This window comes from Solea senegalensis, linkage group LG20 (assembly GCF_019176455.1).
Source record: "Solea senegalensis isolate Sse05_10M linkage group LG20, IFAPA_SoseM_1, whole genome shotgun sequence".
In the NCBI taxonomy this organism is placed as follows: domain Eukaryota; kingdom Metazoa; phylum Chordata; class Actinopteri; order Pleuronectiformes; family Soleidae; genus Solea; species Solea senegalensis.
This window is the reverse complement of record NC_058039.1, coordinates 2,847,468-2,873,342: the sequence shown is the minus strand read 5'-3', so window position 1 is coordinate 2,873,342 and position 25,875 is coordinate 2,847,468. Positions and strand designations below refer to the sequence as shown.

General features: G+C 42.2%; 2 protein-coding genes across 3 annotated transcripts; both read left to right on the top strand.

The window, feature by feature from the left end:
• Positions 1–345: 345 nt before the first annotated feature.
• Positions 346–17,669, top strand: ago4 (argonaute RISC component 4). Of its 2 annotated transcripts, none has more exons than XM_044052146.1 (19): positions 346–536; positions 5,917–6,088; positions 6,315–6,435; positions 7,889–8,070; positions 8,583–8,719; positions 9,726–9,860; positions 10,354–10,441; positions 10,605–10,752; positions 10,889–11,008; positions 11,123–11,284; positions 13,750–13,883; positions 13,968–14,152; positions 14,324–14,483; positions 14,977–15,148; positions 15,325–15,468; positions 15,568–15,702; positions 15,792–15,893; positions 16,404–16,603; positions 17,144–17,669. In XM_044052146.1, the coding sequence occupies exons 1-19, from the start codon at positions 518–520 to the stop codon at positions 17,250–17,252; spliced, it is 2,625 nt and encodes an 874-aa protein (XP_043908081.1). In that variant the 5' UTR covers positions 346–517; the 3' UTR covers positions 17,253–17,669. The 2 variants fall into 2 exon arrangements, with proteins under 2 accessions (XP_043908081.1, XP_043908080.1); XM_044052145.1 differs by having other exon boundaries at positions 13,735–13,883.
• A 5,336-nt stretch (positions 17,670–23,005) lies between these two features.
• cldn35 (claudin 35) lies at positions 23,006–25,700 on the top strand. Its single transcript, XM_044053343.1, has one exon. The coding sequence runs from the start codon at positions 24,243–24,245 to the stop codon at positions 24,930–24,932; it is 690 nt and encodes a 229-aa protein (XP_043909278.1). The 5' UTR covers positions 23,006–24,242; the 3' UTR covers positions 24,933–25,700.
• Positions 25,701–25,875: the final 175 nt, after the last annotated feature.

The window sequence follows — 25,875 nt, the reverse complement described above, 5'->3', positions numbered from 1 at the left end:
GGGTTTGTAAGGTTTATTCCTTTTATACCTCATAATATTTAATTTAATTTAATTTAATTTAATTTAATTTCCAACTTTATTAGGGACATATATAGTGAGAGGCACCGACAAAACACAAAACAATACAATGCTAAAATAAAAATACACACACACACACACACACAGAAATACAGGCTGGAACGCCAGTGGTTCCATATTGTTTTGTTTTTTAAGTTTATAAGTATTTGTTTGTTAACGTCCATTTTCTCTCACAACTGCCTGTGCCGTGCACAAACATTACGCATGCGCAGTTCGGTTTAAACGGCCTCTGACTAGCGCATGCGCAGTTACAAATCGTCAGAAGCAGCAGGAGGAGCGGCAGCTCAGCTCCGTGGGTTCAGTCGGCAGCCGTCCACATAGCTGTCTATATTCCCCTTTTCTTAAATTAGCCACTTTAAGCTTCGCGATACCGCCCCCAATTTCAGCGTCGGTACGGAGCCGCCAGGCCGGGACAGAGACGGAGAGAGAGGCCTCGGCCATGGAAGCGCTCGGACCCGGTAAGAGATTTGAGAAGCGGGGGCAAACAGTGGCAAGCGGCAGCGCGGAGAGCGAGCCGTGTGTCCGTAAACGCGACGCGTCACTGGGGGCCGCGGCTGCAGTGAGGCCTCGAAAACAAACCGAGGCCCAGCCCGTGTGTTTGTGTACATGTGGATGTGTGGCTGTATTTACGTCGCGCGGAACCGTGTTTCTTCTCCGTACTAACAAAGTTGTTGTTTTTTTGTCGCGTATTTGGTCGTGTCTGCGCGGTTTTATTTACACGCATGGCTCGTCGTGTCGGGGCTGACTGGCATTGTGTGACTGGGGATTTAACCAGGACCGTCCTTCCTCCTTCCTTCCTTCCGCGTCGTGGTGTGTTTACGTCGATGTTTATTCACAGTGCGTATGTGTGTGTGGGTTTGTTTTCTTGCCAACACAATTGCGACCCAATTTCTACGTAATTATCCACGCAGTGTCGTCGAAATTTGACAGAAAAGACTCATTTTCCCGTCAGGTGTGCTCGGGAACAGCGCGTCTCTTCGTGCTGCCAAGATGACAGCGATGGTGGGTGGAAAATACAAGATGAATGCCAATAAAGCACATGTTACTGGTGTTGCATGAGCAGAGGTGCGCTTATTTTGGTGTAGTTTGCTGGTGTTTTGTGGCGCTGTCATTGGTTTACGCACTTCCCCTCGGGTAGCAGCCATGCGCCCGTGAGAGAACAGCAGGGATGGATGGCGCTTTTATCGATCACATCTGCAGGTCAGCTCCATATTACTCATCTCCTATATGATAACAAAGGCACTTGACGTGCTTTGCAGCGGTGCAGCAGTGATCGTGCAGGCGGAGGAGAGGCGGACACTCACTTGCACACCGATCCACACAATGCATTTTTATTGTTCCCTGCAGAACACATGCGTGTTTACCAGTGTTGACACAATCTACTGTTTTTGGGTTTTTTTTGCGTGAAACGCGCCTGTTAATGAACTGCACATAAATCATCTTGCAGAACCAACACCATTTTTTTGCATCAGGAAGGAAAATACTTTTGTCCACACATAATGCCCACTAACTGGTGCATTCATGAAACCAACGAGGAAATATGTTTTGGGGGAACAGAGTATTGTCACACCGATGAAAGAAGTAGTTGAGATTGTAGATTACAGTTTGATACAGCCATCCACAGGTGTGTGACTCATCGTTGTCTCACATAATCTGTTTTAATTCAACACAAAACTGGGCTTTTAGAAACAATTGTTTCACTTACACTAACCATTATTGCCAGCGAGCTACCTTTTACCTTCCTGTGTGGAGTATGCAATCTGAGTATGACTGCAGATTTTAAATTACACCAATAACTCAGCAAAATAATTTTTGTTAGAAGTTATAAAAGATGCACACTTGAAACATGTTTCTAACCCTTTATATAAGACCGTTAAAGTTGTGCTTGTGTGAAGCGATTTTCTTTTACAGGTTCAAATGCAAGTTTTAAGTCGTACGAAAGGCACAACTTGTTTTGAAATAGGGTTCCATGTTAAATAAGTCCTTTCAAAGAGTGTTGAAGTCATTCTCCTTGGAAGTTAAGATGATGATAGGATCGTTAAATTTCACCTCTAAAACCAGCCAAGTAGTAGCAGCCAAGTCAAACCAGAAAGTTGCTGCATTGCGCCACATCTGGATGTCATGTTGCGTAGTGGCTCAACAGTCGAGCCTCCTGGTTCACTTTCACGGGATTTCACAAATGTACACTTTTCGTGGCTTGTGGTTTGGTGTAGTTGCGAGTATACGCACAGGAGGACCCCTAATGGCTGTGTGTAATGATGTGTTCTTACAGCGCAGCTGGTTTAAATCCGGTTTCCCCTCTTTTTCCAAAGTTTGTGCAGTCCAATTTTGAAAGTGTTAAAATCTAAACTGTGACAGGAAATTAATAGTATAAATTGTGGCAATGTGGCAATTACTCACCTTGAGTAAGAGGTCCATGCTTATTTATATATATGTTGCTTGGTTTCATAACTGCTCAGTGATTTGTTCATAATACAAAAGCCTGAGCCAACGTAACTGAAGTAGCTATAGTTTGTTAAATGAGGGAATATTTGATAACATATGCATAAAAGCTTCTACATACAGACAGTTGTTACACTGATTGGTGAATGTTGTGCATTTTGTGAATAGCAGCCTTTCCCTGGTTCACAGCTCAGTGCATTACATCTTAATCCAGGTGATTTGCAGGTGTGGGTGTCGGAGCACTCGCTGCTCGTTGCCTTTATAGTGTGACTCATCACCAGGCACAAGCCATCATACACTCACGCTGAGTTTTAGCCCAGCTGTCTCTCGGTATGATCACACTGTTGTTGCCAGGGACACGCATAGTGTTAGTCAGGTCTACAGTGTGCGAGTCAAAGCACACATCGCTCTGCCAGTGAGAGTTCACGGCACACAGGCACTTCATCGTGTTGCTCCTTGAACATTTCAGCTGTCAAGTTGGATTCAACTCTGCGTGAATCTTTCACATCATTTACCAGGGAAAAAAAAACTGATTTCACATCCTCCTGTGACTCAAACCAGATACTGATCGGTCTCACTTAAAAAATGGGTTGTTTAAATCACAACTTCGATGAAAAGTCTGCAAAGACTCTGTTATTTTATACCCATCTGTAATATTAAAAATGCTGTGTTAAGACACGGCTGCTGAAAATGTGTATGAAGATGGATAGTCAAATGCGTTTTATGCATCTGTATAGCTTTATTTGTTTTGCAATGAAGTTGTAATTGTGCTGTCTGGTGGTGGAGAGCCGCAGTGATTATGATGGGATGTTTATCTTGATATGGTCTCTTAGCCTATGCCAATATTTATATGTTAAGACTATACAGTATGCTCATCTGCATGCTTGAAGACCACTTGTGTGTGTGTGTGTTTTGCTCCTGTCACAGTGGGGTTTCAGGAGAGTTAGCCTAGTATCACAATGCATCTGCTACTATACTTGCACAAAACAAAGTAATGCAAATAAAACTCTGAGATGGGTGTGGTGTTGTTTAACGGTCGAAATGTGAAGGATGGGTCCGGGTATTTCACGTCAAGACACGTTTCAAAGCATGGTCGTGCAGCAGCTGAGGTGGCTATATATAGATCTAGGTCTGTTTTTGGTGAAAGTGGGAGAGGAAGACCTCATACCTCCTGAGCTTCAGGTCCCACACACTCTGTGGGACCTGTGCATGCACCCAGCAGTCAGATAAAAGAGTTATGCCTGTACAGTTCAGTTCTGTAGTGCAGATATTACAGTTTTGGAGATTTCTCAAAAACAGATATTAGTCTCGCATTTAAATTGCCAAAGGCCATTTTTTTTCCAGGAACCTGAAAGTGTTTCTCTAATTGTGAGACATGCCTCTGGACTTGAAACATTATTAGATAAGTTGATTTACTTAATTGCCTTTAGGAATCTTTGTTTCTTCCAGATTTAGAAACCCTAAATCAAGAAGCACTGCAAAGTGATTTTGAGATTGTATGGAAAAGGCTCTGTATTATTGGTATAATGATTTTTGATTTTTGTGGTTTGTGACATCACTATGATATTGAGTTTTTTTGTGGTTTCCATGGTTTTTTCATGGTTATCTAAGTTGTTTCTTTTGTCCAAATATGAGCGCACCACTGACTGGACTGGAATGGCTGAAAGTGCCACAGGGAGCATGGAACCAATCTTGACGTGTGCATAGATTTGTCTGCATTTGGGGGACCAAATTTACGTCACTCAGACCCCAGCACAGGGGTGGTTTAACGTGGGTACAGTTTGATGTATACACCATGTTCCTGAGTTACTGTTGAATTTATACAAATCTGTACACATGACGTTCAGTTGGCCAGTTTGCAGCATAGCGTAGAGCTCTCAATGTGTCTTTTATTGTTGTTATTGTTGAAGGCCAGGAGGACAAAGTACAGAGAGAAAAGTGTATTGTTGAAGAGTGTTAAATGAAAGTGATAGTGGAATGGTGCGACAATAAAGGGTAGGTGTGTGTGTGTGGGTGGTGATATGGGGCCCAGGCTACACGAGGGCATGTTGGGAAGCGTGTTCTCAGGAAGTGATGGGGAGGGTCCCAATTGTCTGTGTTCTCGAGCTTCACATGCTAACTGGAGCGTGTGGGTGCATGGAGTTCAGGAGGACCCCAGCAGTCTCTTTGCCGTCCAAGAACAAAAGCCTTAAACAGACCCCACCCCCGCAGTATTTTACCTTTTCTAATTTTGATTATGTTCTTTTCTGTTGCTCACCTTTCTTCTTCACTAGCACTGGTTGATTTCCTCCATTTTGCAATCACATTTTGCACACTTGGAGGACGTATTGATGTTAAAATGTAAGGTTAGTAAAGAGTAACCTCTGTTCCTGAGTGAAAGGTTCAGAAACCAGTTCATTGTGATTTTGAAAATTTGTTCATGAACAGAAAACAACACTTAACAAAATCTGAGTATGCGCAGTGCAAAAAACACCATTTATCTATGTGGTCACAAAAAGAATCCTTAGTATAGCTTTCTTTTTTCATGTCAGCATTAAACGGTAATATTTATATGTGAGACACACGGGGAGATTATCAGGTTCACTAAGCAGAATATTGCACATTACGTGTTGTGGAGTGATGTATGTAAGGTGTACGAGCGTGACATGTAAGTTGTAACGGTAACCCCTGTTTCTGTGTGTCACCCCTCCATATGGCCCTGCTGCTGTCTGTCTGAGAGGCTCTCGGCCTTTGTCTCGGCGTGAGGGCGGGCGTCTTCTGTGTCTGGGTGGAGTCGGGGGGCGGGCCGAAAGATAATTGTCGTCATTGTCTCGCCTGACCCGTGTTGACCCACATAGGTCAGGCGTCCGAGTGGCCCATTAGTCAAAGCGTACATACGTATATGAGGCCATTTCTGTGCATTCAAGCAAGTGTCACTGATGCGGTAGTTAGGAGATGGCAACATGTTTGGCGTTACACCGCACACGTTCTTCTTTCAAATTTGCGTTAAATGCATGCCCTTGCCGTCACTGTGTATAGTAAAATGATGATAATTTAAAGACTACTCGGAATTCATAGTTAGCTATGTCAATGTTCATTTCTGAAGATGATTTTAACCTTGTGATAGTGCTTATTATTTATTATAATATAGAGAATAATTATGTATTGCTTGGCCTGGGCAATTATGCAGTGATGATAAATATGGTAATATAATCCAGTTTTATATTGTGATGTGTAAAACCTTTGATTTGTTTTGTGTTAAAAGATTTAGTTTTCTGTCCATGAAGAAGTTTGAAACCACCAATAACTAATTTGATTTAGTGATAATGATTTGAGGTTTTCTGTTGATAACCTGTATTACCATATCCACTCCGTCCTAGACCTTTTTTTTTTAACTTCTCTCCTTGTTCTCTCCAGGGCCACCAGCCCCAACCTCTCTCTTCCAGCCTCCACGTCGTCCCGGCCTTGGCACGGTGGGGAAACCCATCCGGCTCCTTGCCAACCACTTCCAGGTGCAGATTCCCAAGATTGATGTCTATCACTATGATATCGACATCAAGCCTGAGAAACGGCCTCGGAGGGTCAACAGGTAAAAACCTCCAGAGAGTTTTAGCAGAAATGCAATTCAGTGGATGACCAACTGAAATGATTTGCACCTTTTTTGAGCATCATAAGCACAGACAGCCCAAGGCAAATCTCTGGAGCCTAGGACGTGGAGAAAGGAGTAAAGACTGATATAAAAGTGCATCCTTATTGTCTCCATAGATATTCAGTAAACACTCTTATGCCTGTGTTTGTTCTCCTTTACCTTCCAGGGAGGTGGTGGACACCATGGTGCGGCACTTCAAGATGCAGATCTTTGGAGACCGACAGCCTGGGTATGATGGGAAGAGGAACATGTACACAGCACATCCACTGCCTATAGGAAGAGACAGGGTTGGTATCTCGAAAACCTCTTGTGTCATGAGCACATACAGTCATCGTGTTTTCTTTTGAAGAGTGTTTTGTTATTGTCCTGTGGAGAAGTTGGTCAGCTGCAAGGTCTCAAACCAAACTATTTTAGCAAATGACCGTGGATTAGGATGTGAGGTTGCTAGCTCAATAAATCTTCAGATAAATGTGGAGAACCTGGACCAAGAATGTGGTGTTTCTAAGAAAAGATAACAACGGCAGACACTGAGTGCGTCATTTTTCATTCACTTGTCAAATGCGTTGCTTTGTGGGAAGTAACTCTCACGTGTTTATGATTTGTTTCTCGCCACTTCTCCAGAATCTGCCTTGTACCGTCATTCAAAGTTACTCAGTATCATGTTTTTATGATGTTGTTACAAAAATAATGCTTGAACAAATGATGTGCGACACACGATACGATACTGTCAAAGATGATTGGATAAATCTTAAACCTTAAAAACGGGTTTCTAAGGTTAGAGTTTGGACTTCACCTCCAAGTTTGATCAAATATCGGAGTTCTGGGAAAAAAAACCTGACGGCTCTATTACTAATAGTATAGAATTCCAAATAAATAATTGCAGCTCCAGTAAGTTGATCTAAGTGTTCTACCACAAACATTTTTAAACATTCTGCTGCATTGTGAGTCATGAATATCTTGGTCATACTACATTTCTCTGTGCAGCTTAAATGTCCAGTGTGTCCAACCCCTTTTTTTTGGAACTACTGTTATTCTTCTGCTGTAGAAGCATGGCAACACAAGCCTTGCCTAAAGCACAAATAATAGGTTTATTATTGTGAAGTGATGATACACTTCATTCAATTCATTCCAATAAACCCTCCTAAAGTTTAAAAACTGGACCTTTTAAATGCAAATGCAAAAGAAGCCTCTTTCTCATTGACACTAATCTTATACAAAAACCTTAGACTTGTAATGTTTCAACGTGAAGTTGAAAGGGTTTGATGAAATTCCAGTGGAGTTTCCTCCTTAATGTTACCTCGTGTGTGTGTGAAGCATTTCATAGTAAATGAGGTTTTTACCAACAAATGGAAAATATAACCGTGATTGTGACATGAAATGAAATGAAATGAAAAGAAGCTTCCTTTTTTTTTTTACCAATTCTGCTTGCTGATAGCAAGCCTAAATTCAACATTCAGGTTTTTGGTTTTTTTCTTATTACATAATTTTTCTCAAACATGTTCTCAGCTTTTTTACACCCGATGACTGTGTGTGCTAATGAAATGTTTCAGTGCTGCCTCTTCTGTTGCCATTTCAAAGACAAATTGATTCTTTGGCGTCACTCTTTTTTTTTCTCCTTATTGCTCTTGGGTATTTATTACTTATCTCTGTATGTCACCTGTTCAAATCAATTTTCCATCACTCTTTCCTTTGCCTCTCCCTCCCTGTCCTCACCTCTTCTCCCTCTCTCTCTATCCTCAGGTGGATCTGGAGGTGACACTGCCTGGCGAGGGGAAGGATCAGACGTTCAAGGTGTCTTTGCAGTGGGTGTCTGTGGTCAGTCTTCAGATGTTGCTTGAAGCTCTGTCCGGTCACCTAAACGAAGTCCCCGAAGACTCTGTTCAGGCTCTGGACGTCATCACACGACATCTGCCTTCCATGAGGTACCGCCACTCGTCCGCCTCTGCAACTGCATTCATTAATAAATTATTTGCCAACTATTTTGATAATTAATTGTTTGTGATATGTGAGCAAAGAAACGATAACATATTCACATTTATCATTAACATAGTTTTATGTTCCGTCTTGAGAACAATTTATATCTTTAAATCCTTGCATTAGAATATAGTAGTTAATATTTTGATGTCCTCTAACCTGGTAATGATTTATCTTTTAAAATAAAAATATGAATTATGAATTGATATTATATTTTTTATTTGGGCAGATCTACCCATATTTTATCTCTTGCATCTGTCTCCAGCTGCTATTGACTGTTAAATAAAATGCTAGCTTTTAGGCTGCACTGATTTGTTGGATACAATTGCAATTGTGTGGCATCAATTTTATACGATCTTGTGTTTTGACTGATCCTGTCCCAGATTTCAGATTTTGGGGGTGACTTCATGGATCCAGTGTGATCCTGTCTGTGATTGATCGTCTGTGTTTGTGCACACAGGTACACTCCAGTGGGGCGTTCCTTTTTCTCCCCTCCGGAGGGATATTATCATCCTCTGGGTGGAGGCAGGGAGGTGTGGTTTGGTTTCCATCAGTCTGTCCGTCCAGCCATGTGGAACATGATGCTCAACATCGATGGTAAAGATCTTTTAACACTGCGCTGAATTAAAAAACATGTTAACACACAGAATTGTGATGAGTGATGTCTGACTATACCCAGAGGTAATTCTACTGTAAAGTGATATGATATGATGCATCTCGTCATTTCTTGTGCTGTAGCCTCTGACACAACAGAAGACTCAGCTCAGCAAGAATTCTTGTATTTTCTTTGTTCAAAATCTCTCTGTTGTGGAGTTCCTCCCCGCTTTCAGTCATCCATATTTAAACATATCTCCACTGCAGACCTTTTGTTTTTCTTCTCCTCTGGTCAAAATGTATTGGATTTATTAGATAGATTTATTGTTCACCATTTCTGGTGCTAGGTGCTGGCTGTTCTCTGCTGCCATCCCATGTGTTGAAGAGCTACTGGCTGTGGCTTTGGGTGGGTGGCGCAACGGACCAAAACAAACTGCATTTGCGGCCCACAAATACTGGCTGCAGCGTTGATACAAGTGAAGCCAGTATTTTAATTTAAAATGGTAATTTTATGCCTTAGCGTAATGAATATTGCGTCGCACCTTTTCACATCCTTTGAAGCCAACGTGTGCCTGTAATATGAGGCTGGAAATAAATAGTCTAGACTGAAACTGCATTGCTCAGCAGAGGCTAATAACCCCTGGGTGGTCATTTCCATCTTTTTTTTTTTATTATTATTTTTTTTTAAACAAAGGGTAGGGTCATTCAGGTATCGGAGACTAGATTACTTCATGTGATTGGGTCTTACTGTCAAATTAACGTGTAGGTTACACTGAGACAACCACATGAAAAACAGTGAGGCAGTTGAAATGAGGAGTTTCATTATTCCTGCAAGGTGCTTCATGTCTCTGGAAATCCTCTTATGTTTTTGCGCTGCATCTCGACTCCTCGAGGCAGCAGCCGTGGCCAGACTCTGCCTGTGATACACACCGTCTCGGACTTACTGTGCTGGCTCGTCGTTACTAATTTATGAGACCGTTTGATAAATAAAGCCCCTTCTCTTTTACAGTGTCCGCCACTGCTTTCTACCGTGCTCAGCCTGTGATAGAGTTCATGTGCGAGGTGCTGGATATCCAGAACATCAACGAACAGACCAAACCACTGACTGACTCGCAGCGTGTCAAATTCACCAAGGAAATAAGAGGTGAGCCGGCGTTACCAGCACACATACAGGAGCTCGGCATTCATTGTTTGACTTTAAATGGTTTGAATTTACTTTAGCAGAGGAGGGCTGACAGGCACACACACACACATTATACGCACAACTTGTGTGACTCAGTGTGTATCCAGTTCATCACAAAGATTACATGTGGGCGTAAGCCTGCAAAAATATGCATGTTTTTATGTGGTGTTAAAAAAAAAATACACCCACTCCTGATACATTATCATACTCCTTGTGTTTTTTGGACTTGATGTCATTTTTAAAACAGACATTTGAATCTTAACGTTGACTCTCCATTCTCCTTGCACTTTCTTCTATCAAAAGCTTGCACTGTGAACTGAAAAATCCGTTACAAGAGACGAGCAAAATGGCAATCGTATAAAGAAATGTTTGAAATTGCAGTTGGCAGGAAGAAGCGACTGCTCCATTTCATTCATTTTGTAATCATGTTTTCTTGTGTGTGTGTCTTTTAAAGGCTTAAAAGTTGAGGTCACACATTGTGGTCAGATGAAGAGGAAGTATCGTGTGTGCAATGTCACACGTCGACCTGCCAGCCACCAAACGTAAGCATCACATGTACTACCTCATCATCAGTTTCTTAATCGTCCACATATCAGCAATGGCACCGTTTTAAGTGTAGTGTAATGAGCCAGGAACGCTAACATTGCAGCGCTTCATGAAGATATCGTCTGTGCTTTTTCGCCCACCTATTCATTTTATTTGCAGGTTCCCCTTACAACTCGAGAACGGCCAAGCCATGGAGTGCACAGTAGCTCAGTATTTCAAGCAGAAGTACAATCTGCAGCTCAAGTATCCACATTTACCCTGTCTCCAAGTAGGGCAGGAACAGAAGCACACTTATCTTCCCCTGGAGGTGAGACACGGGCTGTTTTCGTGATACCTGAATTAATGTTAGAGCATGCTAAAGGTGCCCGTTCGTTCGTTCATTCATTCATTTATTTATTCATTTATATTTAGCTTAATTAAAGCTTAATTTTCCTGCTCTGTAGGTCTGCAACATCGTGGCAGGCCAGCGCTGTATCAAGAAACTGACAGACAACCAAACATCCACCATGATTAAAGCGACAGCTCGTTCAGCCCCCGACAGGCAGGAGGAGATCAGCAGACTGGTGAGCTCCCTCTTGGGTTAAGAATAAGAACAGCAACATGTGGATGATACATGTGTTTTAAGCTTCACTTGATTCTTTAAATCAATTCTGAATTTTTTCGACCTCCACATCCAGGTCAAAAGCAACAGCATGGTCGGGGGCCCAGATCCATACCTGAAAGAATTTGGCATTGTGGTGCACAATGACATGACGGAGGTGACCGGTCGTGTTCTCCCAGCTCCCATGCTGCAGTATGGGGGCCGGGTGAGTACAGACACAGGGAGGGACTGTGGCAGGGTGAGTACTGGGCAGGGGCTGCACTCAAGGGGGCACAAGCCTGACTGGGAATGAACGGGGTGGGTTGGGGAGGGTAATCACGTTGTGAGTGCTTGAACATGAGTGAAGATCCGGGTTTGCAGAAAGCACTGATTAGAAGGATGCGATTTGTATTGGCTACATTGATTCTTGGATACAAAGGGAGTTCTAACCTAATACCCTATTAACTGATCTTGATCCCATCATTGAAAGCTACTTTTTGGTTCACAGAAACTACGGCGCTTTCACAATGTGTGGCTTCTAAGCCTTGTAAAAGACGTTAATCTGTATCTTACAGTCGTGTTAATTCTCAAATGGATTTGAATGAAGCACTATCAAATGAGAAAAGTGATGCTGTTTAATTTAGAGTTACATATCAAAATGAACACCATAACAGGTTGGCAGGTTCTGAAAGTATTAATGTTCTTAGCCGTGAACCTGTGGTGCATTATATTTATTTGCCTATTTAAAGGTAAGCAGTAATAGATTAGGCTTATTTCAATTTTGAATTGTCTGTATTAATCAAACAGTTGTACTGCATCAAATCATATTGAACTATATCAGTCCATAATACAAGAATCATAGCCCCTGTATCTGGATACGTATCAAATGTACAACCCTAGTGGATAAATAACAGATGATCACATTTTTATTACTGTGCATTGCACATATAGAAAGGTTAAATGATGTGTTCAACTTCAAAACCTGCAGACCTGTAAGATCTGGACCTTGCCGTGTGTTTGTTATAATCTTGTGGTGAACCTCAGCCGTCTGCTCAGTGTTTGCATTTTCCTCTTCACTCACTCACTCACTCACTCACACACCAACGCAGCTGATAAACATGTGCATCTTTATGACTGCGCTCGTTAGACGAGGGCTGCATTGATGGCGGAAACGAGACGAGGAGCTACTGCAGACTGCTGAGATTCACCCTCTGAATCTCAAATCAGCCTCTCTGAAAGCTCCAGACTGGATCTGCATGGTGCATGCAGAGATAAGAACTTCATAATTTGCAACCAGTTTGTCAATATGAGATATAAAAAAGTGCTTCTGTAGCACTTTGGGATTCTCTTTTAGAATATAAAGTGCACTACAAATAAAATGTATTATTATTATTATTATTATTATTATTATTATATAACTAATGTGTACCAATATATAAATTAATCAGAAATAGCAGGCTCTTAGACTGATTTGGGATTCAAGGATTGTGTGGAAGATTGATTGATGTGTTTGGGGGATGATGAGACTCAGAGGCACCCAGCATCAGCAAGTCAAATCTGTGTAGAATATTCTACACTGTAGCTTTGTGAGAGAATCTGGTTTTATCTCCTTTCTATGAAAGTGGAGTAAATGTCTCTTCATTCATAGACTTCATAGGGTTCAATGATTCTGCTAAGACGAGGTGAAACATTAATGATCCCTGTGGGCCAATTGCCTCAGTTTTGGCTGCTTCTTTAGAGCTCCTTTACAATCGTTCTTCAGAATGAAAGCGTATTGTAGCTTGATGAAACCCACTGCCAAGCTTAAATCCTATTATTGGCCGACTGAACTATATGTTAGTTAATTTACTCTCTTTCTGCTTGGCGTCTCGCCTGCTGGGATATTGAGTCTAATCGGCTTCCAGTGAAATGCCCTTAAATGTAGACTGAAAGCTTTTCCCTTGGTATGAATGAAACCCACACTTCTCACATTTTATTCAATGGCTTGCTGATATTGGTCGCATTAAATCATTCACAAAAACTGAATGCTCCCTGATGTGACTGGAGTACATTTTCTGTGTAATATGCATTTTGTTGATAACCTGATAGCGTTTATTAGGTAGTTTGAACAAATCGTCACGCAGTTTGTTGTTGTCACTTGTTTTGGGGGATGAAGGCTCCTCATGGTATTTGGCAAATCCAGATAATTTAATTAAAGATTTCTGCTTTTTGGATCTGCATTCACAACCAAACCCACAGTTGGATCACTTGCTTAATGAGGACTCTTGGCTGGAAATGAACGTCCTGTAGAAAGTAATAAAGTGCAATTTCAAACCCAAACTGAAAGAAACACAAAAAATGAAAGCTGGTATGAATGGTATGCAAACCAAGCTGGAGCTTTTCAGTGCCAATTCATTGGCTTTGTCCTCAGCAATTAAGACACTATTTGTTGGTACAGACACTAATGTCTGTCAGGGATGTGTATACTGCAACACAAGAGGCCAGAAAAGCTTTACAATTTTCCGATTTTTAGGTTGTATTGTGAAAATTCAGAGATGGTATTTTATGATGGTATTGACCAAGCGTTATTACAATACTTTATATTTGCCCTACGCACTATGGGACTATATGGGATTTAAATACATTGTTTGTGTGCATATGAAAGAAAAATCAAAGTATATGAAGCCGATGTATTGGCTCATCCAACCGGGGGGTTGACTAAGAGAACAGGGACTCTCTCCGCAGAATAAAACCGTGGCCACACCCAATCAGGGTGTGTGGGACATGAGAGGGAAGCAGTTCTACGCCGGCATTGAGATCAAGGTGTGGGCCGTGGCCTGCTTCGCTCCACAGAAACAGTGTCGGGAGGACCTGCTCAAGTGAGTGTCGGGCTTATCGTTTGTCGCTCTCTCAAAAAAAAACTGCTTCTCATTTCTGACCCAACATTAAACACCTTTCAACAGGAGCTTCACTGACCAGCTACGGAAGATCTCAAAGGATGCTGGGATGCCCATTCAAGGCCAGCCCTGTTTCTGTAAATACGCCCAGGGAGCTGACAGCGTGGAGCCCATGTTCAAACACCTCAAACTGTCTTATGTAGGTCTGCAGCTGATTGTGGTCATCCTTCCTGGCAAAACACCGGTGTACGGTAAGATGTGATCTCAAACTTTAACTTTTGCATTTCACTGAAGTCAGAAACGACTGAGGGTCGCACACAGAACTGAACTTGTGTTTTTCTGAGTCTTGAAGTGAACATTAGATATGAAGAGTTTGTGAGATATTGAAATATATCTTGATTTATCTCCGTGTTCATATGCAGCCGAGGTAAAGCGTGTGGGCGATACTCTCCTCGGCATGGCCACCCAGTGTGTCCAGGTGAAGAACGTAGTGAAGACGTCGCCTCAGACACTCTCTAACCTCTGCCTCAAGATCAACGCCAAGCTGGGAGGCATCAACAACGTCCTGGTGCCTCATCAGAGGTTAGAAAGGATGTTTTTTTTTTTAAATATCAGAATCATAAAAGCCTCATTGTCTTGTCATGACTCACACAGCATACAGTGTTATCTCAAATCTACCCACTTGTTATAAAATGCACACCATAAATTCAAGATAACAAAGTACCTAGATTTCATTTGTCATTGTATAAATGCTTATGTCTTTTATTGTAGTGCAGATATGAGTCTTTAATGCTTCTTGGCTTCCACTGTTGGAGTTGAATGCTTTCTGCATACAAATAGTTCCCCGGTATCCATGTGGTATAGAGCAATCTGAGTTGCAGTAAAAAAATCTGCCTAATTGTCATGTCAATTTTACACTTCTTGATTCAGATTCTGCGAATACGATATTTGTATCTATATTCCCTCGTGTTATTTCCTTCATTCCTTCGCTCTCGATTAAGACACTGAATGATTAGTGTGTTGTACAGGCCTGTGATACAGAGTTTTCTTTTTTTTTCTTGTGCTCTCGGTTCAGGCCCTCTGTGTTCCAGCAGCCGGTCATCTTCTTAGGAGCTGATGTGACGCATCCACCAGCAGGTGACGGGAAGAAGCCGTCCATCGCGGCAGTGGTGGGCAGCATGGACGGCCACCCCAGCAGATACTGTGCGACAGTGCGTGTCCAGACTTCTCGACAAGACATATCCCAGGTAACCTCTTCTGTCTGTAGGTTTTACAAAGGGAAATTGATCTGAAACTGTGCGACTGGACAAGTTATTTGGACCTAAAATTTCACATCAGTGTCCGTTTTAGACTTGTGGACATGTCTCTGCCTTAAATTGCACTTTACTCTGAGTCTAAACCAGGTGTTTTTTTCTCTTTCCAGGAGCAGTTCTTCAGCCAGGAGGTAATCCAAGACCTGACCAACATGGTGCGGGAGCTGCTCATACAGTTCTACAAATCCACGCGCTTCAAGCCCACACGCATCATCTATTATCGTGGCGGTGTGTCTGAGGGACAAATGAAACAGGTGAAGGAATGGCATTTATTTTTTATGTTTATTCTAATGAATTTAGCATTTTATTTCTTAAATAAAAAAACAAATCATTACATTAACGTCTGTTTTCAGGTGGCATGGCCAGAGCTGATAGCCATCCGTAAAGCATGTATCAGTCTGGAGGAGGATTATAGACCGGGCATTACCTACATCGTGGTCCAGAAACGCCACCACACTCGGCTCTTCTGCTCCGACAAAGCCGAGAGGGTCAGTGAAAGTCTATTCTGACCATTTTCCACTCGTCAAACTCTTGCTTAGTGTTAACTGACCTGACTGACTGTCCCTGTCTTTTGCAGGTTGGGAAGAGTGGTAATGTCCCAGCCGGCACCACGGTGGACAGTACCATCACACACCCGTCCGAGTTTGACTTCTACCTGTGCAGCCATGCTGGGATCCAGGTGAGAGTTAACACACTCACATAGACTCATATACAAACAGAACTCTCAAGAATTCAAGCACACTTTGTGTTCAACCCTGCAGTTCCCAACTTATTTTGCAGCCTTGGGTTGGTGTAGAGAGTTTGCACATTTATGTGCAATAAAACCAAAATTATGGTTCAAACCAATGATTTTAAACTTAGACCTCAATATGGCAATTTTGCTCTGTGGTTACTGCAGTAATGATGCTTAACGACAATAAACTGCATGATTCGGATGCTTCTTCTGGCTGTTATTTGACCACAAACCAAAACACTTGTCCCCCTTTTTTTTAAATTCAAAATAACTGCAAACAGTGGTTCATCACATTATTCCTGTTGCTCTGGAGAGCTCTTTCCCTCACTCACTGAACAGCCTGTGAGAAGCAGTGCACCTGGCTTTGTGTCACCGGGTAACTTAAACACAGCACACCCTCTGTACGCTAAATGTTTCGAGTACAATTTCAACTCATTACGTCTCGTCCCTCCGCAGGGAACCAGCCGTCCCTCCCACTACCACGTCCTGTGGGATGACAACTGTTTCACGGCCGACGAGCTGCAGCTCCTCACCTACCAGCTGTGCCACACCTACGTCCGCTGCACTCGCTCCGTCTCCATCCCGGCGCCGGCCTACTACGCCAGACTGGTGGCTTTCCGAGCCCGCTATCACCTGGTGGACAAAGACCATGACAGGCAAGTAATGTTCACATATGTGGGATTCCACATCAGGGCGGCATTGCATTTAGTTGCACCTGTAGTGTCCTAAAACTAAAGCGGTAACAGTCAGTGTTTCTTTGTGCATTTCGGGTTGTTGTCCTGTTGACTAGAAGCTCGTGTGCTTCTCGGCACAAACAACCACTATTCTACTTACGATCTGTTTGGCACCTTGTCCGTTTTTGAGTTCAATGTGAAAAATATTGAGAAAACATTATTTAATTTTACTCTCTTTGACATGAAAGTTAGGTGTTCGCTGATATACTTGCACCATAACACCCGTTAAACATTAGAAATTCTGATGTTATGGACCTTTTGTTGGAGACCTCTCAGAATAATAAAACACCTTTTCTATACCATTTATTTTCTGCTTTTGGGTAATCAAAGTGTTTTTTTTTTCTTTTTTTACTTAAGCAAAATTACACAGGTGTTGGTTTCAAGTTAATAGAATACATAAAAAGTGTGATATATTTTCAGATGGAGTTGAATTAAACCTTGTCTGTTTTTCTGTGACTGCAGTGCTGAAGGCAGCCACGTGTCGGGCCAGAGTAACGGTCGGGACCCTCAGGCTCTGGCCAAGGCGGTTCAGATCCACTATGACACCCAGCACACCATGTACTTCGCCTGAGCTCTCAGGCCCATCAACCAGTCCACCTGCGGATTCCCTACTTTGTTTCTGTCTTTTTATTTCTTATTTACCAGTCTGTGTCTCGCTTGTTTCCTCCCATATCTCTCTCTCTCTCTCTCTGTCTCTCTTTTTGTAGTCCATCTCCTTCTCTTCATCGTCACTCTACATTTTCTGAATCTGCACCAAAGCGGCTCTTGGACGAGAGAATCTGTCGCGACTCCTTTTTTGTCCCGCAGTTTCTTATTTTATTTTAATTTTTTTATATATATATATACGGAACAATTTCCAACCAGCGTTCCCAGTCGAGCCGCCTTTCTAACCAGCAATCCAGCACTGTGAGCCTGTAAGACGGTTCACGGTGCGCAAAAAAAGAAAAGAAAAAAAAAAAACGTGAAAAAACAAAAACAAACCATACATATACACACGCGTATATATACACACATATATATATGTATGTGTGTATATATACTACACGTTGAGCCATTACTTTTCAGTTTGTTTTTGTTTTTTCTATTTGAATGTCTGCACTCTTGTGTTTGTAACATACACTGAGCAAAGGGAGTGGTTTGGCACGGTCTGTGTCGGCGCAGCTCTTTAGCTCTCCCAGCTAAGCAGGACTCGTATCTACTTTTACCTCAAAGCCTCTTTGGGCAAACTCTGTCACAAGGTCTTGGGTTTATTGGGTTGCGGGGAGGGAACTCGATATGAAAAGAGATGGAGGGGGAGTTGACCTTTTGAGAATGATAGATATATATATATATATATATACACACACATATATATATAGTATATATTTTTTTTCTTTTTAAGAGCGTGTGTTTTAACTTTTTCTCCTTATAACAGTCTTTTACAAGCAAGGTGACCAGGGTGTCCATGCCCATCATTACTTTTCTCCCATCTTGACAAAGAATATGCTAGTGTGTGTGTGCGTGCATGCGTCCATTTCTGTGTGTGTGTGTGTGTGCATCTCTGTATATACATGTACTGCTGTCTGAGAGTGTGTGTGTGTGTGTGTGTGTGAGTGAATGTGTTTAATGGCAGGCCACTGAATTGTAAAGGGAAATCAAGGAGATAACTGCTGTAAATGCCTCAGATTTGTTTTTATATTCACACATACAGTACAAATAGGCATATATTTACATCTCTAGAGACGGTTTTTGAGACAACGCGAGTTAAAGCTGGCTTCACGGAGGCTGGTGGCGGGTATTTGTATCAGTCCTGGGTCACTTCTGAATTGAAATGACTTGAGTTGTTTTGGTGCGTGGGCCTGCGGCGAGTGCGAGCTGGCCTGGGTTTGCTTATTTGCCTCGTAACGCCATTAGAACCAAGGAAAATAAGCAGCTTAATCCATTTTAATTCATAAGTGAAATCAGGTCCAATGTGTAGCATTAGTAACTGAGGTCTGTGACTGGCTCAGCACTGGGACCTGTTGATTGGCTGGAGGCGTTAGAGGTTTTGTTTTTTTTTATCAGCCTTGCTTTCTGTTTGGCGAGTAGCAGGATCTTACTTTTCCTTGGACCTGAGTATCTGAAAGATTATACGACAACTTTTGTTGGATGTTGCTTTTCTTTCTTCTTATGTTGTTCTCAAAGTAGTTTCAAGAGCCAGAAACCAACAGGTTTTTTTGTTTTTTGTTTTGTTTTTTTTCTTCGAGGTCTCCTTTGCTAAATACTGGCCAACTCATTGCACTGACCCAGGACGCTAGGCAAGCAACTGAGGGCACTCTCAATCTCTCTTACCTTTTATGCATTTATACATATGAACCAACAAAGCAGATTTGTAAAAGTTTAATATAAGATGTTTTGTGGTTATCTTAAAAAAACAAAAACATAACGGTTGTTTAGAATACGTAGTAACCATCGATGTTGTTGTTGTTGTTATCGTTGTTGTCACTGTTGTTACTATTGTGATGAAATTTTAAAGGACGGCAGCAAAGCCAGTTATATAGTTACTAGTGCGACTTCAGGAATAGACTTTGGTTGTTAAGCTGCAGGTTAAAGAGTAGAGATTTCCTTTTTCGTTTGTTTTTTTTTTGTTCTTTTTAGCATTCTGGTTAATGAGGAGAAGACGAAGGCCCCATGATGGATGAATCCATGCTTCCTCTGTAGGTTCTGATGTAAGATGTTCAGTATGGAGTATCACTCCAGCTGGTGAACGAGTTTGGCTGCAGTGTGTAACACTCGGCCGATATCGCCTGGTTTTGATCCAATGGAAGGATCATAGGCTGTATATAAAAATGGACGTCGTCTTCCCGTTAGGACGCAAGTAGCGATTAGCCACCAAATATTCCAGCGCAGACGCTAACCAGTCGGATAATGACTAACTTTTATCTCCGCATTACCCATGTTTTTGTCAAAGTGCACTCAACGATACCTTTTTTAACATTACTCCTATGAAATAAGTTCAAAGCATCGTGTGTGTGTGTGTGTGTGTGTGTGTGAGAGTCCAGTCTTGAGGCTCTCACTCACTTGCGCATCAAATATGCAAATAAGCAGACACCAGTGTGATTGACAGCTAGTATCATCCAATAGATGCAGGTGACGCGTGGAGTTTATGGTTTCTAAAACTAACAAAGTGCCGATCTAATTGCATTTAATCGCATATCTCAAGGCTTCATAAAAGGAGTTTGTTTTTCAGTGGGAAGACTACGTGCATTTTTCTAAACGGTCTATGGGACGGAGACAATCGGATAGTAATCAGTTGAACCAAGATTAAGGGATTTGTTTCACCGTGGTTTGTGATAGGCAATGAGTTGAATTTTTAGGCTTGTTTAAAAAAGCAAACGGATAAAAAAAACGGTTTTATATTACTCTGTGTGTATTTGAAGTATACCCATGTTAAAGTCTCTACTATTTAACAGTGTTTGTTTCCTGTTTTTAATGCATTTTTAACACTGGATTTAATGAATTGACAATAAGCATAAGCACTGCCCTTGGACCCCACCGTACGAGCGCCCCACAAACCGTTGCCCGAGACAAAAACGTGACATGGCGACTTTTGCGTCAGTGTTCGTGATGTGATTGGATGAATATGGAGGAGGATGAGGAGGAGGAGGAGGAGGAAGAGGAGGGTCGGCGTGCACGCCTCATCAGGGGGGCACAGCTCAGTGAAAACTCTTTTGTAATAAACCACCCGTAAAGCATCAGGTTTACTATGAATGAGTTTGAGCACCTGCCTGTTGTGGGCGTGGACGGCAGTGAAGAGGCAAGAGAGTGGGGAGAGTGGTGGTTGTGAGGGAGTTGTCCAGGCATTGCATGCAATAAGTGTCGGTTTTTGTTTTTTTAAAAAGGGGGCTGATCCATTGTATTTTTTAAAAAAAACGTGCACTAGTTTTACAAAGCCAAGGTGGGCTGTGACTGAATATTCACGCGGCATCTCTGATAAGGAATGATTTGACGTTTTGAATCACAATATTTTGATTGATAAACTCCAGCCAGATTTAAAGGTTCACTCCCTGTTTGTAACATGACATTGCAAAGCAATATTAACCCAGTTCTTGTTTTCAAATGTCAAAAAAAAAAACAAAGCTATAATTCTACTCATTGTGGTTGTCGGTCTAGTTTTGCTATTGTGTCTGTACTTATATTATATATATATATATATTTTTGTTTTTTTTTGGTTTCAATTTTGTGTTAAATTTATTTGCTTGTATCAATCAGTGGGAATGTGCATTTGGTGGAATAGTTAATGTAGGCCTTTAGACTGTTTTCTTTAAAAAAAGTAACAACATTTAGACTTTGCTCGCCTGCATGCCAGAGTATTGTCCTTTTTTTAAAAAAAAAAAGTTAAGAAAATCTTTTTGGAATCATATTTATTATGAGAAAGGAAAAAAATATAATTACTTTTTCTGTGGGGGGGGGTAAATGTTTATCAACTATTTTAGACTAGCAATATTTGATGTATTTTAAAGATTCCTACACTAACGTCAGTAATTTGGGAGGTACAAGCTGTTGTCCGAGGCGAGGGGCTGCCGGCTCTTTGCGTCGCGTTGAAATTCAAACGAGGTACTTTCTTCAAATGTGCGCCCGTTAAAGAGCGGAGCCCCTCGCCTCTCTGCCAGGTTACCGCAGCGAGCATCTGGTTTGGTCGCCTCGTCCCTGGTTTGTACCTTTTTGGCCATGCCTTTTGATGATGGGAGGGTTACTCCTGTCTCCATGGCAACTCTGCTGACCCCTCACAAATGCACTTCCTCTTTGTGAAGGTGTCCCCATGGCATTGACAGAGCAGGATTACCTCTTTTTAACAGTTTTTTTTTTTTTAAATCCATAGTTCTTTGTGTGCCCCAGTAGAAAGAGAGCATGAGTTATTTTTTAAATTCCTCACTTTGATATATTGTTATATTTGAACAGATTTGTAACTTTCACATTGTGTATCGTGTATTTTATTTTCCCTTGTTGGTTTCTTTTTTTGGAGGTGGGAGGGGGGGACGGGGGATTTATTATTGCTCTGCTCTGTATCTTTTCTTTTTCTTTTTTTTTTTCCTGTGTGATTGTCTAATAGCAGTAGACCTGAATTGGAACATTCCAACTCTGAATGGAACGTTCCAATCCTGTGATTGAACAGAACCCTCTCTGACCACTTGTTGAGAGGGTGGGTCATGTTTTAACTCCTACCGCCAGCAGAGGGCCATTCACTTACTGTTATTGCTATTATGTGACATGTTCAAATGATTATTTTTTTTTTTAGCCTGCAGGGAATTCTTGTGTTAATGTGCAAAGTAATAAATTGGTATTTTATGCCTAAAAACAAAGTTTGCGTGTTTTCGTCTCACTACAAATGTTGTTAAACGGTTGTAACTGAGCTTCTACTACGTTTACTTCGTGGAGCTAATTAACCAATTGTCACTGACGTCTGTGTTTGTGACTGTGTTTAGTCACTAGATGGCATTCTCTCTCTATATGTATGTACTGTGTGTGTGTATATATATATATATATATATATATGTGTATATATATATATATATATATATATATATATATATATATACACACACACACAGTACATACATATTGAGATATATATATATATATATATAGACACATACATACATACATACATACATATACACATACTGGCTTCACTCGACAGCACATCTGTCTAGACAGTCATCATTGGTATGTGTCACCTTTCCTCTGCCTTCCCTTTGAGTATCTTCCCCTCTCAACTCCCATTTCCTGTGTCCTGGGCTGGTTGTCATGGCCACCGTAACCAGGGAGAGCGAAGGCTACAGAAGAAATGAAACACGAACCATGGATCTTGGTGCCCATGATATTTAATTCATCAGCACAACGCAAAACCCAGGATTCAGTGTAACGCAGATGGAGTGAGAGCAGCCTTGGGTAAAAAAAAGTCTGATCTGATTGTGGAGACAAACATCTGCCGTCACACGTTTCAACATATTCAGAATGAATATAACGGATGACAGTACAGCTATTTAACGGATAAAATGTCCTCGTCGTCCAAACTAAACTTCATCATAACACAATGATGACACAATGATGTGACTGTTTAGCTTTCACCTGTCGTTTCTTTGTCCTGGTGATTTTCAGCCCTTTGACCTCATTGTTAGAGAAACTGTGACTCTGTGAAGCCGTTTCTCTTTTTCACTGCTGTCAGACAAAAGGGCAAAGTGAAAGCTTTTTTCTTTTCTTTTTTTGTGAAAGCTCCTTTAAAACACATGTGAGTTTGTGTGTGTGGTTTGGAGCGATACAAACTACACAATCCCCACTGGCAAGGCCCCCACCATGTTTGTCTTTGTGTTAACTGATCCACCTACAGACACTGCTCCATCTATCTCACCCTCCTTTTGTTGTCTCACCCTCGTTTGCCCACTCCTCTTCTCCTCCCTCCCTCCCGCATCACTGTTTTTGTTTCTCCTGGTTCAGTCACTGTAGCGTTCGCAGGTTTGACCGTCCACATTACAGCCGGCGTAAGGATGCGAGGGAGCGACCTGATGCTCTGTTTACCCAGAAGTCTCCTGGTGCGGCCCTGATTTGTTATTTATGAACTTGGTGGAACCCGTTTGACCCATTTGGGCTGTGTGGATACCAAAGGAAGCGGCTGAGGGGGAGGGTGAAGCCTGGCGAGCGGCGGCTGAAGACTGAAGTGGCCTCGTCGAGGCTTGGACCCCGGCGTGTTTATTGTTAACAAGGACGCTCTTCAGCTGGCGGCAGCAGTAGCAGCGGTGTCTGATAATGAAACCTGCTGCTTTTTCCCCACTGGAAACATAATTTTTGTTTTATTCTGAATTGGATTAAACAGAGTGACAGGAAGAACCCCTTTTTAATCTACTTTGTAAGGACAAAACACTACGAGGTTTAAAAAACCCTGCGGCGATCTCATCAAGCATCACTATTTTCATCCTTCGCTGTGACAGGATACACTCGCAGCAGCATCAGTGGCCTTGAATCCAGGTATCAGGTTCTACCTGATCCACAGAGGTAAGGCTACACCAAACCAGGAGAGGGGAGTTGAAATACAACTGTAGCTCAATAATCCTGAGTGTGATCTACGGTCCAAGGCAAAGAACCACTTTCAATACACACACACACACCAAAAACCCAGACTGGCTGAGATCCACTTCTCCCACAAGGCCTGGACTGTGAAGCCTGATTGATCCTGCTTCTGCGGGGCTGCCACAGGTGGCTGCACAGCTATTGGCTACTCAATAATGCATTAACTGAAACCCAGGAGCAAAATCAGGGGAAAGTGAGCGACGCTCTGAAAAGGTGGATGACAGTCAGGGTAAAGCTGACTATTATATCTGGCTAACCCAGCAAATTGGGGGACACAGGGGCAGATGTTGAAGAGGAAAAGAAAAAGAGATAGAAATGGCTGCTGACAAGGTGAGACTGGGGTGAGGATCTAAAGAAGCTCAGTGAAAATAGACGAGTAAATCGAAGGAGTGGACTTTGAAGGATAAGAACAAAAAAGACACTGATATTGGATATTATCACTCTGAAGAAGCAGCAGGTGTAAAGAAGTGTCATCATGGTGAACACTGGCATGCAGCTCATCAGCTTCACCTGCGCGGTGACTGGCTGGATCATGGCGATCGCCGTCACAGCCCTGCCTCAGTGGAAGGTCTCGGCCTTCGTCGGCAGCAACATCCTGACCTCGGAGATAAAGTGGGAGGGCATCTGGATGAACTGCGTCTACCAGACCACCGGCCACATGCAGTGCAAAACCTACGACTCCATGCTGGCCCTGCCTCCGGACATCCAGGCGGCGAGGGCCCTCATGTGCGTGGCCATCTTCATGGGCTGGCTCTCCTGCACCGTGTCCTGCTGTGGCATGAAGTGCACCACCTGTGCCGGGGACGACCGCCGAGCCAAGGCCGGCATCGCTCTGGCAGGCGGCATTCTCTTCATCCTCACGGGCCTGTGCGTTTTGATTCCGGTGTCCTGGACGGCCAACACCGTCATCCAGGATTTCTACAACCCTAACGTCCCCGTGATGCACAAGAGAGAGCTGGGTCAGGCCATTTACCTGGGCTGGGCAGCTGCCGTCATTCTCATGATCAGTGGAGCCGTGCTGAGCAGCACCTGTCCCCTCATGGCGAGGAGCGGCAGGTACCGCAGAGGGTACATGGGTCGGAGCTTCGCTAATTCACCTGCCTCAGCACCAGATCCTCCAAAACCCATCACATCCAATAATCTACCACTGAAGGAGTATGTATAGACAGAATTAAGAGGGTGAAGATGTCAATAACTGCTTCTTTCCATAGATTGTATATGAAAATGGACGTAGCCTCTCAGTTTGAAAAGCAAAGAAGTTTGGGAAGTAGCAGTTAGCCACCAGGGGGCGACTGCACTGGTTGCAAATATAGACTTTATATTTAAAAAAAATGGATTTTGTCTTCCACTTTGCTGCTGATGCTAATCAGGACATAAGAATATGTAGAAAAACCACCAGGGGGCGACTCCACCGGTCTATATAATAATTATAATTTGATATATAGCATCAGTAAATATTTTTCTGAGGTGTCGATGGACTCAATCACTAGTTTTAGGTATACTTCAATAGAAAATGATGTCAATTTAGTAAATTATATTCACATTTACAGGACAAGAGACAATAAATCATGTCACATTTGAGTGGATTGACAGCCAGTATCAGTATCATCCAATAGGAACCTAATTACTGGTGATATCTGTGAACTTCTGTGATGTGGCTTCACTATGGCACCAGCAAGATTATGTCCACTTTCTATACAGTCTATGGTTCTTTCCCAAATTCCGTGTGCCTGGTCTTAGGTCTGTGACTATTACCCCAACGTGAGATATAAATATTTAACCTACATTTTTGCTCGGTTTGTATATCTCTTTGTAATGTTCTCATAACTTATTTTCAGTATTTAAAACATTTACGTTGTGATGTTATATGACTTTTACTGAACAGTGTTGTACAATAGAGCCTGAAGAAATCCCAATACTGTCAAATCGCCACAGCATTGACAAAAACATGCGACTGTAAGGATGGCTTTTATGATGGCTTGTGTTGTTTTATGAAGGTTTGCAGTGACTTCTTGTTCACTTATTCTTTGACAATATTTATTACCGCCTGAATCTGACACACGAGGCCCCCACTGAGTTTGTACACATCAAGAAAAAAAAGAAAAAGA